The 14,369-nt window shown below is 40.2% G+C and overlaps 1 protein-coding gene across 3 annotated transcripts in view; it reads right to left on the reverse strand.

Moving 5' to 3' along the window:
• Window positions 1-12,525, reverse strand: part of CHUK (component of inhibitor of nuclear factor kappa B kinase complex) — a 44,357-nt gene extending 31,832 nt beyond the window's left edge. For all 3 annotated transcript variants that reach the window (XM_027596114.1, XM_027596115.1, XM_027596113.1), the window contains exons 1-4: window positions 12,371-12,525; window positions 6,152-6,246; window positions 3,553-3,667; window positions 2,786-2,855 (exon numbers count right to left, since the gene is read on the reverse strand). In XM_027596114.1, coding sequence (XP_027451915.1) covers window positions 2,786-2,855; window positions 3,553-3,667; window positions 6,152-6,246; window positions 12,371-12,475 — 385 coding nt within the window. In that variant the 5' untranslated portion in view covers window positions 12,476-12,525. The remainder of the gene's footprint in view (window positions 1-2,785; window positions 2,856-3,552; window positions 3,668-6,151; window positions 6,247-12,370) is intronic.
• Window positions 12,526-14,369: the final 1,844 nt, after the last annotated feature.

The following is a 14,369-nucleotide window of genomic DNA, read 5'->3' on the forward strand; positions in this document are numbered from 1 at the left end:
AAACTCTCACTCTTTGCAGATGATATGATACTTTATGTGGAAAACCCAAAAGACTCCACCCCAAAAATGCTAGAACTCATACAGGAATTCAGTCAAGTGGCAGGATATAAAATCAGTGCACAGAAATCAGTGGCATTCCTATACACCAACAACAAGACAGAAGAGAGAAATGAAGGAGTCGATCCCATTTACAACTGCACCCAAAACCATAAGATACCTAGAAATAAATCTAACCAAAGAGGCAAAGGATCTGTACTCAGAAAAATATAAAATACTCATGAAAGAAGCTGAGGAAGACACAAAGAAATGGAAAAACATTCCATGCTCATGGATTGGAAGAACAAACATTGTGAAGATGTCAGTGCTACTTAGAGCAATCTACACATTCAATGCAATCCCCATCAAAATACCATCCACTTTTTCCAAAGAAATGGAACAAATAATCCTAAAATTTGTATGGAACCAGAAAAGACCCCGAATAGCCAGAGGAATGTTGAAAAAGAAAAGCAAAGCTGGAGGCATCACAATTCCGGACTTCCAGCTCTATTACAAAGCTGTCATCATCGAGTCAGTATGGTACTGGCACAAAAACAGACACATAGATCAATGGAACAGAATCGAGAGCCCAGAAATGGACCCTCAACTCTATGGTCAACTCATCTTTGACAAAGCAGGAAAGAATGTCCAGTGGAAAAAGACAGTCTCTTCAACAAATGGTGTTGGGAAAATTGGACAGCTACATGCAGAAGAATGAAACCGGACCATTTCCTTACACCACACACAAAAATAGACTCCAAATGGTTGAAAGACCTAAATGTGAGACAGGAGTCCATCAGAATCCTCAAGGAGAAGACAGGCAGCAACCTCTTCGACCTCAGCCGCAGCAACTTCTTCCTAGAAACATCGCCAAAGGCAAGGGTAGCCAGGGCAAAAATGAACTATTGGGATTTCATCAAGATAAAAAGCTTTTGCCCAGCAAAAGAAATAGTCCACGAAACCAAAAGACAACCGACAGAATGGGAGAAAATATTTGCAAATGACATAACAGATAAAGGGCTAGTATCCAAAATCTATAAAGAACTTATCAAAGTCAACACCCAAAGAACAAATAATCCAATCAAGAAATGGGCAGAAGACATGAACAGACATTTTTCCAAAGAAGACATCCAAACGGCCAATGAACACGTGAAAAAGTGCTCAACATCGCTCGGCATCCGGGAAATCCAAATCAAAACCTCAATGAGATACCACCTCACACCAGTCAGAAAGGCTAAAATTAACAAGTCAGGAAATGACAGATGTTGGCGGAGATGCGGAGAAAGGGGAACCCTCCTACACTGTTGGTGGGAATGCAAGCTGGTGCAACCACTCTGGAAAACAGTATGGAGGTTCCTCAAAAAGTTGAAAGTAGAGCTACCATATGATCCAGCAATTGCACTACTGGGTATTTACCACAAAGATACAAATGTAGGGATCCGAAGGGGTATGTGCACCCCGATGTTTATAGCAGCAATGTCCACAATAGCCAAACTGTGGAAAGAGCCAAGATGTCCATCAACAGATGAATGGATAAAGATGTGGTATATATACACAATGGAATATTATGCAGCCATCAAAAGGAATGAGATCTTGCCATTTGCAACAACGTGGATGGAACTGGAGGGTGTTATGCTGAGTGAAATAAGTCAATCAGAGAAAGACATGTATCATATGACCTCACTGATATGAGGAATTCTTAATCTCAGGAAACAAATTGAGGGTTGCTGGAGTGGTGGGGGATGGGAGGGATGGGGTGGCTAGGTGATAAGACAGTGGGGAGGGTATGTGCTTTGGTGAGCACTGTGAATTGTGCAAGACTGTTGAATCACAGATTTGTACATCTGAAACAAATAATGCAATATATGTTAAGGAAAAAAAAAGAAGATAGCAGGAGGGGAAGAATGAAGGGGGGTAAATCAGAGGGGGAGACGAACCATGAGAGATGATGGACTCTGAAAAACAAACTGAGGGTTCTAGAGGGGAGGGGGTGGGGGGATGGGTTAGCCTGGTGATGGGTATTAAAGAGGGCACGTTTTGCGTACAGCACTGAGTGTTATGCACAAACAATGAATCATGGAACACTACATCAAAAACTAATGATGTAATGTATGGTGATTAACATAACAATAAAAAATTTGAAGAAAAAAAAAAAGAAAATCCAGTTAACATTTAAAAAATACTCCAGAATTATATATATCCCTCTAGTTTTCCCTTCCACCTAAATCATCTTTTTCAACTAGACTTGACCTCCATGACCTAGGAAAAGAAGCAAAATCAAAATATATAGGGAAACATATTCTTGGCTTCTGACCTTCTTCCAAGGACCTAAGTGCAGGTAATTTTAGGGATTTTTCAGGAGTAATTCTTATTGAAAAGAGATTTCATCCTAAGAGTTGACTTGAGGACCGATACCATGAGATGCAATGCCACTGGTAATAAAATTACTGTTAGGCAGAGAGAGATGGAGGGAGAGTAAAATTGAATAAGGTCATTTTACACCATTTTTTGTCAGCAATTGGAACATCTATTAGTAAAAAATGGATTCCTAGCAAAAAACAAAAAAAATATCCTAGTTTTAGCATCAACAGCAACAGTTAAATTTTTCTGATAATTTCTTATAGATGGTAAAAGTGTATGCTTTGTATAATACATCAAAAATTCTCCTTAATTCCCAAGTAGTAAATAGATCCTTTTATAAACCAAAGGGGCATTAAATTATTATGGTATTTTCAAATTGATTACATACCTATATCATTCAATAAAGAAAGTATCTGGCTTTCTTTAAGTCCACAGCAATTTTCTGGTTTGTTGAGTAACTAAAGGAGGAAAAAAAAAAGAAGTCTAAGAATGTATACTGCCAATACTGCTGGGCAGTAGTAGCAACACATTAATCACTATACACTTAGAGAATATTCAAATGAAAAAATAAGTCACAATTAAGAAAATGTAAGAAGGAAAAAATTACAAAACCATACTGAAGACAAATTAATTTCATGACAAGACATACATAAGTAAAGATAAAGAGGGAAAGTATGTGAAACTGAAAAAGATTGAATAAAACCTCACATATTTAAAAATAGCCATACGGCTGATTTAAAATGAGATGAGAAAGATCTGCAATAGAAAGAAAAGAAACACACACAAAAACCCTCTTTTTTTTTTTTTTAAACACAACTTCTTTATAAACACCTTAGACATTGACATTTTGGTCTAACACAATCGATCCACTCCCATCCTGCAAACACTACCACCTACAAAAAAATGCATGTTCCTCAATCAGGGGTTAGCAAATGTTCCCAGTAAAGGGCCATACAGTAAATACTTTAGGCTTTGCAGGCCACAGATCTCTGTCACAATTACTCAATTCTGATGTTGTAGTTAAAAAGCAGCCACAAAAATAGGTAACAGGCCATAGTATACTGACTTTTATTCTAGATTATCATATTAAATATGATTCAAGCATTGCTAAGGTTCATGATATACTATCTCATCATCTCAAAACATCCACGCTACCTTTCGGAGATCTCCTCCAGAACAGTATTCCATTGCTAGAAGAGGCACATCATTAATTAAAAAATTCAATTCCTCAGGTACATCACAGGCCTTCACAACGTTGGCGTGGTTCAACCTAACAAGAAGGGGAAAACATTCTAATAAAATTTTGTTTCCAATTAAAAGAGATTGGGTTTGAAATGGTAGTTAATTGGGGGGCAGTGGAAGAAAGGCTGGCATTATTTATAATATTCTAATTTCTCCTTTGTATAATGAAGAATTAATAATTTTTAAAAATAAAATATAGATGGGGCACCTGGGTGGTTTGGTCAGTTAAGCGTCCAACTCTTGATTTTGGCTCAGGTCATGATCTCGGGGTTGTAGGATCAAGCCCTGCATCGGGCTCAGCAAAGAGTCTCCTTGGGATTCTCTCTTTCCCTCTCCCTCTGCCAACCCCCTCTAAAATAAATAAATAAATCTTTAAAGATAAATAAAATATAGATAAAAATACTATCACAATCACTACTATTACATTTCTACATCCCAAACAGTACCCACTTTGCATACTTTAACTCATTTACTTGTCATAGTAATCCTACTATAGGTAGATTTATTAATAGTCTCATTACACAGGAGAAAATTGAAGCACAAATTGGTTAAGTAATATAGGATCACACAGCAAGGAGGTGGTCAAGTAAAGATTCAAATCTGGCAGTCTGGCTCCAAAGCCTTTATCATACTGGTTCTCCCACAATCACTTACAATGCCACCCATAGGTAATATATTAAAATTTTGGCATATTTCCTTCTAGCTTCAATCTGTACATAAATGCATTTTTAAATAAATGTTAACTCTCACTATATATTGTTTTCTAACATCTTTTTTTTTAACTTAACAATATATCATCCCAGCCATCATAATCATCATCATCATCATCATCAATGCAACAGATCTCAAAATTGGAATAGATTACCAGGTCCTAGAGACCTAAGAAAACAGAATCTCCATGTGTAGGGCCTGAGAATTTATACTGTTAACAAGGTTTCCTGGTGATTTTGCCACATAGCCAAGTTTGAGTACTTTAACAGTGAATTGACAAAAGACACTGGAGTCAGAAAGTAATTATTTCAAATCCAGACTCTATTAGCTACCAGTTGTATGACTCTATGAGCTTCAGCTTCCTCATCTTAAAATAGGATAATACCTAAAAATAGGGTTGCTGTGACAAGTAGAATTATTTGTAGAGCACTTAGCACACTACTTGTGCAGGTTTTAAAATATGCCCACTTCTCCCTTTAAGAGCTTAATTGTCCTCCTTCCCTTGAGTGTAGGCTGTACTTAGTGACTCATTTCTAATAAATAGAATGCGGTAGAAAAGATATTACTTCCGTGGAAAGATCATAAAAGATAGTCAGCTTTCACTTTGTTCTCTCTCCTCAGATCACTCACTTTGGGGAAAGCTAGCTACCATGTCAAGAAAATATCCAAGCTTCCCTATGCAGAGGCCCATATGATGAGCAACTGATACCTCTAGCCAACAGCTATATAAACGAGCTTGGAAGTGGATACTCCAGTCCCATTCAAGCCTGTGGATGACTGTAGCTCCACTCAACATTTTGGGGTGTTTCAGGAGGGATCTCCTGAGTCAGAATCACTAAACTAAGTCACTCCAAATTCCTAAATCACAGAAACTATGAGATACTAAATGTTTGTCAGGTTTGTTTTTTTTTTTTAATTTATTTAAGTAATCTCTACACCCAATGTGGGACTTGAACTCATGACCCTGAGATCAAGAGTCACATGCTCTTCTGACTGAGCCAGCCAGGAGCCCCCAAATGGTTGTTGTTTTAAGCCACTAAGTTTTGGGCGCCTGGGTGGCTCAGATGGTTGAGCGTCTGCCTTCAGCTCAAGTCGTGATCCCAGGGTCCTGGGATCGAGTCCCGCATCAGGCTCCCTGCTCCTTGGGAGCCTGCTTCTCCCTCTGCTTCTTTCTCTCTCTGTCTCTCATGAATAAATAAATAAAATCTTTAAAAAAATAAAAAAAATTTTTAAAAAGCCACTAAGTTTTGGGGTAACTTTGTACGAAGCAATAGATACACTATTCAACAAAAGTAGGTAAGAAGAAATGAGAGTAGTGATTATATTTAACGAGAAAGTATAATGGATGAACATTGCCCAATATCTGGAAGAAAGATTCTGCCCACAGAAGAATTGAGTCTGATAATACCTAGCTGGCTTTTTTTTTTTAAGATTTTATTTATTTATTTGAGAGAAAGAGTGAGCATGAGTTGGGGGAGAGGGGCAGAGGAAGAAGCAGATGCCCACGGAGCAGGGAGCCCAACTCAGGGCTCAATCCCAGGACCCTGAGATCATGACCTGAGCCCAAGGCACCTGCTTAACCGACTGAGCCACCCAAGCACCCCTTTAGCTGATTTTTAAAACTAAACTTACTTAATCATAATGTGATGTTATTTGAGAGAGAACATATATATTTGATGAGAAAGAAAAAAATACGTTCCCCAAAAGATCCTGAAAAGAACAGATTCCTACCCTCCTTCCCTATGATGACATCTGCCTGGGCTGCAGAGCTGGGGAAATATAAGCCATCAAATACACTTACTTCTTCATGATCTGGATTTCATGGCACCACCGTTCTCTGTTTTTGGTACTTAGTTCTAGGCGACATGACTTAATTGCTATTTTGACATCAAGTTCCTGTCAAAATAGAAAATCAACAGAGAAAAATATATTCATTAGGTTCTTGTGTAGATTTACTTGCTATCAAAGAAATGCCAACCTGGAGAAACAAAATACTTTAGCTTTACTAATTACACAGATTTATCCACAGCTCTCTTGAGCCAATGCTTTTGCTAGGCAAACCATGAGACACTATTAAAGGAACGCTTCAAAACTGATCTCCACCCCAGCCTCCATAATATGAAAAACCCACAGTGAACATCACACCCAATGGGGAAAAACTGAGAGCTTTTCCCCAAGGTCAGGAACAAGACAAAGATGTCCACTCTCACCACTTTTATTCAACATAGCACTGGAAGTCCTAGCCACAGCAATCAGACCACAAAAAGAAAAAAAAGCATCCAAATTAGTAAGGAAGAAGTAATATTTTCACTATTTGCAGATGACATGATACTATACACAGAAAACCCTAAAGATTCCAGAAAAAAGGACCTTGAATAGCTAAAGCAATCTTGAAAAAAAGAAAAATAAAACTGGAGATATCACAATTCCAGACTTCAAGTTATATTCAAAGCTGTGGTAATCAAAACAGTATAGTGGTACAAAACTAGACAAATAGATCAATAGAACAGAATAGAGCGCCCAGAAATAAACCCACAATTATATGCTCAATTAATCTATGACAAAGGAGGCAAGAATATGCAATGGGAAAAAGTCTCTTCAACAAATGGTGTTGGGAAAACTGGACAGTTACGTGCAAAAGAATAAAATTGGGCCACCTTCTTCCACCATACACAAAAATAAACTCAAAATGGATTAAAGACGGGGGCCAGAGTGCCTCAGTCAGTTAAGCATCCGGCTCTTGATTTCACCTCAGGTCATGATCTCAGGGTTGTAAGATGGAGCCCTGTGTTGGGCTCCAGGCTGGGCATGAAGCCTATTTAAGATTCTCTCTCTCCTTCTCCCTCTGTCCTCCTCCCACCACCCTCCCTGCTTGCACACGTGCATGCTATAAATAAATAAATAATAGGATTCAAGACATAAATATGAGACCTGAAACCATAAAAATCCTAGAAGAGAACACAGGCAGTAATTTCTCTGACATCAGCCATAGCAACATTTTTCTGGATAGGTCTTCTGAGGAAAGGGAAATAAATGCAAAAATACACTATTGGGACTACATCAAAATAAAAAGCTTTTGCACAGCAAAGGAAACAAACAACAAAACTAAAAGGCCACCACTGAATGGGAGAAGATATTTGCAAATGACATATCTGGTAAAGGGTTAGTATCCAAAATATGTAAAAACTGATATAATTCAACACCCAAAATACAAATAATCCAACTAAAAAAATGGGAAGAAGAAAGGAATAGAGTGTTCCCCAAAGAAGGTAAACAGATGGGCAATGGATACATAAAAAGATGCTCAACATCACTCATCATCAGGGAAATGCAAATCAAAACTACAATGAGATATCATCTCACACCTGTCAGAGTGGCTAAAATAAAAAAACACAAGAAACAACAAGTGTTGGTGAGGATGTGGAGAAAAACCTCACGCACTGTTGGTGGGAATACAAACTGGTGCAGCCACTGTGGGAAACAGTATAGAGGTACCTTGAAAAGTGAAAAATAGAACTACCCTATGATGAAATAATTGCACTATTGTGTATTTACCCAAAAACTACAAAAACAGTAATTCAAAGGGATACAGGCACCCCTATGTTTACTGCAGCTTTATTTACAATAGCCAAATTCTGGAAGCAGCCTAAGTGTCTATCCATAGATGAATGGATAAAGAAGATGTAGTATAGGGGTGCCTGGGTGGCTCAGTCGTTAAGCATCTGCCTTTGGCTCAGGTCGTGATCCCAGGGTCCTGGGATCGAGCCCCGCATCGGGCTCCCTGCTCAGCGGGAAGCCTGCTTCTTTCTCTCCCACTCCCCCTGCTTGTGTTCCTGCTCTCGCTGTCTCTCTCTGTCATATAAATAAATAAAATCTTAAAAAAAAAGATGGAGTATAAAATGGAATATTATTCAGCCATAAAAAGGAATGAAATCTTGCCATTTGCAACAACATCGATGGAGCTAGAGAATATAATCTAAATGAAATAAATCAGAGAAAGACAAATACCACATGATTTCACTCATATGTGGAATTTAAGAGACAAAACAAGCAAAGAAAGAGACAAACAGAAAACCAAGGAACAGACTCTTAATTACAGTGAACAAACTGATAGTTACCAGAAGGGGGATAAGCTGGGGGATGGGTGAAATAGGTGATGGGGATTAAAGAGTACACTTATAATAATGAGTACTGAGTAATGAACAAAGTTGTTGAATCGCTATATTGCACATCTGAAACTTATGTAACACTGTATGTTTACTGGAATTTAAATAAAAAGCAATAAAAAAAAGAAAAAAGAAAGAAAGGGGGAAAAAATCTTGACAGGTCAAATGCCCAAGAAGATCAATTTTTTTTCTCTCAGAGGAAAAAAAATAAAAGACCTCTTGTACTAACATACTTAGAGCTGAGATTTCCTGTATCCCCAACAAACCCCTTTTTGAGCTTGGTCAAGACAGCTAACAAGGGCCCCAGCCGTCAGCATAACTAGAATGAAGGTGATAGTTCAGGGTTACCTGGCCTCAGCAACAAGAAATAGTTTCAATATAACCAAGCTTAACAAAAAAAACCCTCCAAAATTTGTTCCTAATCTTTACATTTCAAATGACATTTTAAAAATCCTAACAATGCCTATATTTCTATTTCTGTATCTATAAAATGAACTTAATAGCTCTTGCCTATGACTAGTAATTTAGCCAATTCTGACTGAAATTAAACCCCACCTGGTGCACATTACAGGAAATAGTCAGACCTCATCACATTCTGGCAACAGTAATAATGCAGCCCAGGAACAGGAGTCAGGACCAAACAGGAAGAAAAAAAAAAGACAGCATATAAATGAGGAAGCAAGACATTAACTTGTATGGGATATTCTATTTTTTTTTAAAGATTTATTTATTTATTTGAGAGAGAGAGAGAATGAGAGAGATAGAGAGCACGAGAGGGAAGAGGGTCAGAGGGAGAAGCAGACTCCCTGCCGAGCAGGGAGCCCGATGCGGGACTCGATCCCGGGACTCCAGGATCATGACCTGAGCCGAAGGCAGTCGCTTAACCAACTGAGCCACCCAGGTGCCCTGGGATATTCTAAATGGGGGCAGAGGGATGGTGAAGGGAAGAAGCTAGAGATAAGACAGGCCATGTACAGAGAAAGAAGAACGGAAGTAGATACACTACAATCTAGCTCAAATACAGTCCTCACTCCCTTCAACCTTTCTTTTGTTTTGAGCAGGTACCTGGCTGTAGCCAGGTCCCACATAAGCTTTTACCACCATGGAGACAATTAAGTATAACCACGAACAACATTAAGCCCTAAAACCTGGGAATACTTCAGAGACAGTGGCGATTGTTGCACAACAGTGTGAATGTACTTAATGCCACAGAACTGTAAACTTAAAAATGGTAAATGTTATCTATTTTACCACAATAAAAAAATTGGAAAATACAAAGTTAGTTTCTTTACTAAAGTACTTCTCAGAGCTTTTAATATGCTAATGTGGATTATGACTCTCCAAGTGAAACAATATTATACACAGCATTTACCCAATGTATTTGACCACAGTATTCTTTTTTCAAAGCATTTCACGCGATTAATTTTCCCAAACACACTTTGAGAAGTGCTACCCTATTCCCTAGGAAGAATTCTTTGGTTATTTTTGCCAAGCTTCCATATTACTTTATAAATACCTTTGTTATATAGGTTACCACACTGTACTTAAAGTGTTTCTTTAAATCTCCTTGAGGGCAGAAAATACTATTTTTATTGACTTGGGTACCATCAGCACCCAGCTTAATAATCAGATAAATAAACTATCTCACATCCATTTCTCTTCCTCACTGTGATTTAAGAGACGTAGATAAAATACTGGGACATGGTTTCTACCAAAACACAAAGATCTTGAAAGCTGTTAAAGGCAAATACGAAGTCAGGCTTAGAAAAGCAATGCTGTTTCCAAGTCTTAGGACAGAGTATTTCTTTTCTTTTCACTACAGGCCCAGTTATCAAATGTTCCAATTTGGAGGAAGAGCCAGTCTAGACACCTGGAAAGTTCTCGAGAGATTTCTAGGATTCTAGAAGAACCCAAATCTCTTCCATTTAAAAGGTAATGAATTCCATAGAGTAGAGACTGAAAATACAAGGGTGGTTGCGGGGGGGGGGGGGGGATGAGGAGTTATCAGGAGTTATCATTTAATGATTATAGAGTTTCAGTTTGGTAAGATGAAAAAGTTCTAGAAATAGATGGTGGTAATGGTTGCACACCAACATGAATGTACTTAATGCCACTGTACTGTACAGTTAAAAATGGTTAAAATGGTAAACTTTACATTATATATACCTTACTACAATTTTTTTTTAAGTGATGTGTTGATCTATCTCCAGTCAGGGACCAAGAAAAGCAGTCACAAAAGCAGGCTAACAAGCGTATTTTTTCTTATGACCAGGCTGATGGGCAGGCTTAGAAAACAAGGCCATAGGCAACATTCCACTGGAAGTACTTGGCTCCCTCTTTTCTCTTTGAGTGCCTTATGTCCTCTCTGATGATCAGAATTATTAAATTTACTACTTGTCTAGCTGTCAAAGCACTCAATGCCTTAGTCCTTCACCTCCCATTCTCCCTCTCTCCAAGATGTCCTCCTATGCTCTATATGCTCTATCTAGAAAGCTGCTTCACAAAATTTCCTCAGTTCCATCAGTGACATTTGCCACAGAAACATGCTTATTCCTCCCAGGTATACTCCCATGTCCCCTACCTCCCACCCTATATTATGGGCTCTCTATCCATACCCCTATTCCTTAAGACAGCAAATCTTGAATTCATTTCTCCATTCACAGGTCAATTGCAAGCATTTTAATAATATTTTAACTGCTCATCTTGCCCCATGTTTTTCACTCAGTTTTATCTTTTACAAAACAATCTTCCAAAGACACCACTTTTATCTTGACATTTCTTTTTTTAAGGCCAATTAATAATGGTAAAGATGATGACAACAGCAACAATACAGCAGCAGCAGGAGTTAACATTCGAGGGTTTAACTTAGGACAGGTACTGTACTTAGCTTTACACATATTATTTAACTCTCAAACAGACCCATGATGTATATAATTACTTTAACTATTTTACAGATGACAAAACAAAATCTGCAAGGATTATTAGTCAAGGATCTATACCTCTAAAAGGTTTGTGACTGTCCTTCAGGAGAGCATGACCCCCTTTCAAATGGCAATGCATAAGGTAGTGGGGATGTGCAACTGTGCATTTTGCTGGGAAAAGGGTTCATAGCTTTTATTGGTATATTGAAAGATGCATATCTCAAACATGATTATTAACTGCTGGTAAATGGTTAAACATTTTCAATTAAATTAAAGCAAAATTCCTGAGTCTGAAGTTAGCTGTCTTCACCGACTAGAACACCTCACACCCAATCTACTTCCTTCCCTTAGGAAGCCATGATCATTTCACCAGCTGATCCTTACACTGTTCCCTACCCAGAACGCATCCCCAAATCTGAAGCCTACCCGATGCCTCCAAAAGCTTAACTGTGGACCCATGAAACCTTCCGTGTCTATTCCAGCCCTTACAGGTATCACATAGCCTCCAAGCACACACGTGAACACACACATTCCAACAGTCAACCCCCTTCTTCAGTCCCATTTTCTCACCCATTCATGCTCGCAATACACACTTTAATGTGCATCTGCCTCGCACACCCCTACACACTCTACATTCGGAGACACATACGCAGCGTCACACTCTAAACAGTTTGTCATATCTTGACATTCATACTAGAAGTTCCCCCTAAGAGCTCTATCTCACACACATTGACTCAGGACCTCGGATACAACCTCGGTCTCAGTCACCAGACTCACAAGCACAGTATCACACATTCACTCACTCACACAGGCTTACTGGCCCACAGTACTGCCCAAAGTCTCACCGACAGTCTCTCACGTACTGACAGTCCCTGTGTTCCACAGACGCTCTGACAAACACCCACCGCCGCTCCCTCTCGCGCCCCACCTCACCCGATGCTGATACAGACAGACGTTCCCAAAGCCGCCGGTGCCCAGCCGCTCCCGCATCTCCCAGGGCCCGCCCGCGCCCGGCCGCAGCCCCGGGGGCCGCTCCATGGGGCGGGAGAGCAAGCGGCCTCAGGTTCCGCCACTGTTCCCAGGCCGGTTCCGGGCCGCCAAGGCTCGCGCGTCTTCCTTCTCGCGAGATGTATGCGTCACTTCCGGTAACCGCCACACGAAAAGCCCTGCCCCAGCTTTTCCTCCGGGGCATACGGGAGTCCAGCCCGCGAAAGGATCGGGAAGAGTGGAGCTCACCTTCAGTACGCTAAGTCCCCTGGGCATTTTCCTGGCTGAGAGAACCCACATATGTTTTCCCAGGCTTCAAAACTATAACTCTCCATTCAAGTCATTTTCTAAACTTCACATCGTCTCCACCCCGTCTCCATTTCACCTTTCTTCCGACCTCTGCCATCTATCCTCCAACCCCACCACCCGCTGAACTCACTGGCAGAAGCCACCAATGATTCAAATGTTGCGGAATCGAAAAACTAGAAAGACTCCTGCGCTAACAGGTCTACTGATGCATTAAATTTTACAGTCTTTTTTTTTAAATGGTTAATCATCTTCCATAAAGTCAGGCTCAGCTCTTCTTTTGACTTCTTGTACACCTGTTTCAGGATCTCCCCTGTAATCACAAACGACTCAAGGATGTGACGCTGTTGCGAAGTAAAGAATATTCCTCCTGATTTCGAGAGCTTTCCCCTAAATGCCTCACGGAGCTTGCAGTCTAGTGGTCTTCCATTTATGGGTTTGCCAGTGCAGTAGTTCCTCATTGCGGGAATTGTTTCTGATGCGTGATGCAGGGCTGCAGATGCAAGCTTCAGGAATGCTGTTGGTGCAAAAAGAAGTGCTTCCCAGTGGCGGATAGCCTTAGCATGAAGAACCAGCTTTCCATTTTCACTTTGAGTTGGTCATATGCCTCAGCCTCACAGAACTTGGGGATGTAGTCAATCACTCTGGGTGTAAAAATCACTGTGGCATCCAATTCTCTGAAGAAATATATCAGTTGCATTAAGTGGTCATTTGAAACCCCTTTGAGATCATGTGCGCTTGGACCATCGTTTGCACAGCCCCACCTGTGGTGATCTCAGTACTTGAATTCCAACTAACACTTTGTGACCCACAAACAGATGTAACATGCTGAGATGCCTAAAGGTGGATACAGCGTGTGCACCACAGCAGTGTTGCTGACTGTTCTGAAAGCACTGAACTCGCTTCTGGCAGAGCACATGGGTCTATTGATTGAGAATCCCTGAATGGTGCAACCAGAATGTTGAACACTCCATGTACAAGCCATGTCATGGTGTTGGGCCTCAGTAATGTGTGGTAGCAGATTCTGGATTCCCACATGTGCTTAGTTGCCATGGAGCTGGAGTTGGAGGTGACGGCAAATGGTACCTCCCAAACACAACTGTAAGATTTGGGCCAACTGCACAGATGATCGCAGTACTGATTGCCCCTAACAGTATAAAGCCCTTTGTCTGCTAGGTGTACTGCATAGCCTATCACCGGAGTGTGTCTGAACTCCGCAGGTGGGGGGTGCGGGGAGGGCAAATTCTTGTAACACTCACTTGGAAGAGCTAAGGAGCTATGCTGAGGATCTGAGGATACTGATGAGTGGGGCTGACCCTAAAGTGGCCATCTTTGCAGGAACCAGGTTGTTTCTCATAGTTCACTCTTTGAACATCCCCATTCTTGGGGATGCTGCATAGCTTGTTTTTAAATTCTGGGATGGTCAACCTCAGGCTTCACGATCTTCAAGTTTGAGTCTGTTTTTTCATGTATAAAATGGAGGCAATTATACCTCATAGACATTTTGTGAGGATTAAGTGAAACATTTTCTGGGCCATAAGTGCCCAATATAAAGGAACAATTATTTTTCTTTTGGCTTCCAAGATACAGCATTCTCCTGTGATCTCTCCCTCTCTCTTTTCCATGTACTTGTGGATCA

The sequence above is a fragment of the Zalophus californianus genome, chromosome 15 (assembly GCF_009762305.2).
Source record: "Zalophus californianus isolate mZalCal1 chromosome 15, mZalCal1.pri.v2, whole genome shotgun sequence".
Classification (NCBI taxonomy): Eukaryota; Metazoa; Chordata; class Mammalia; order Carnivora; family Otariidae; genus Zalophus; species Zalophus californianus.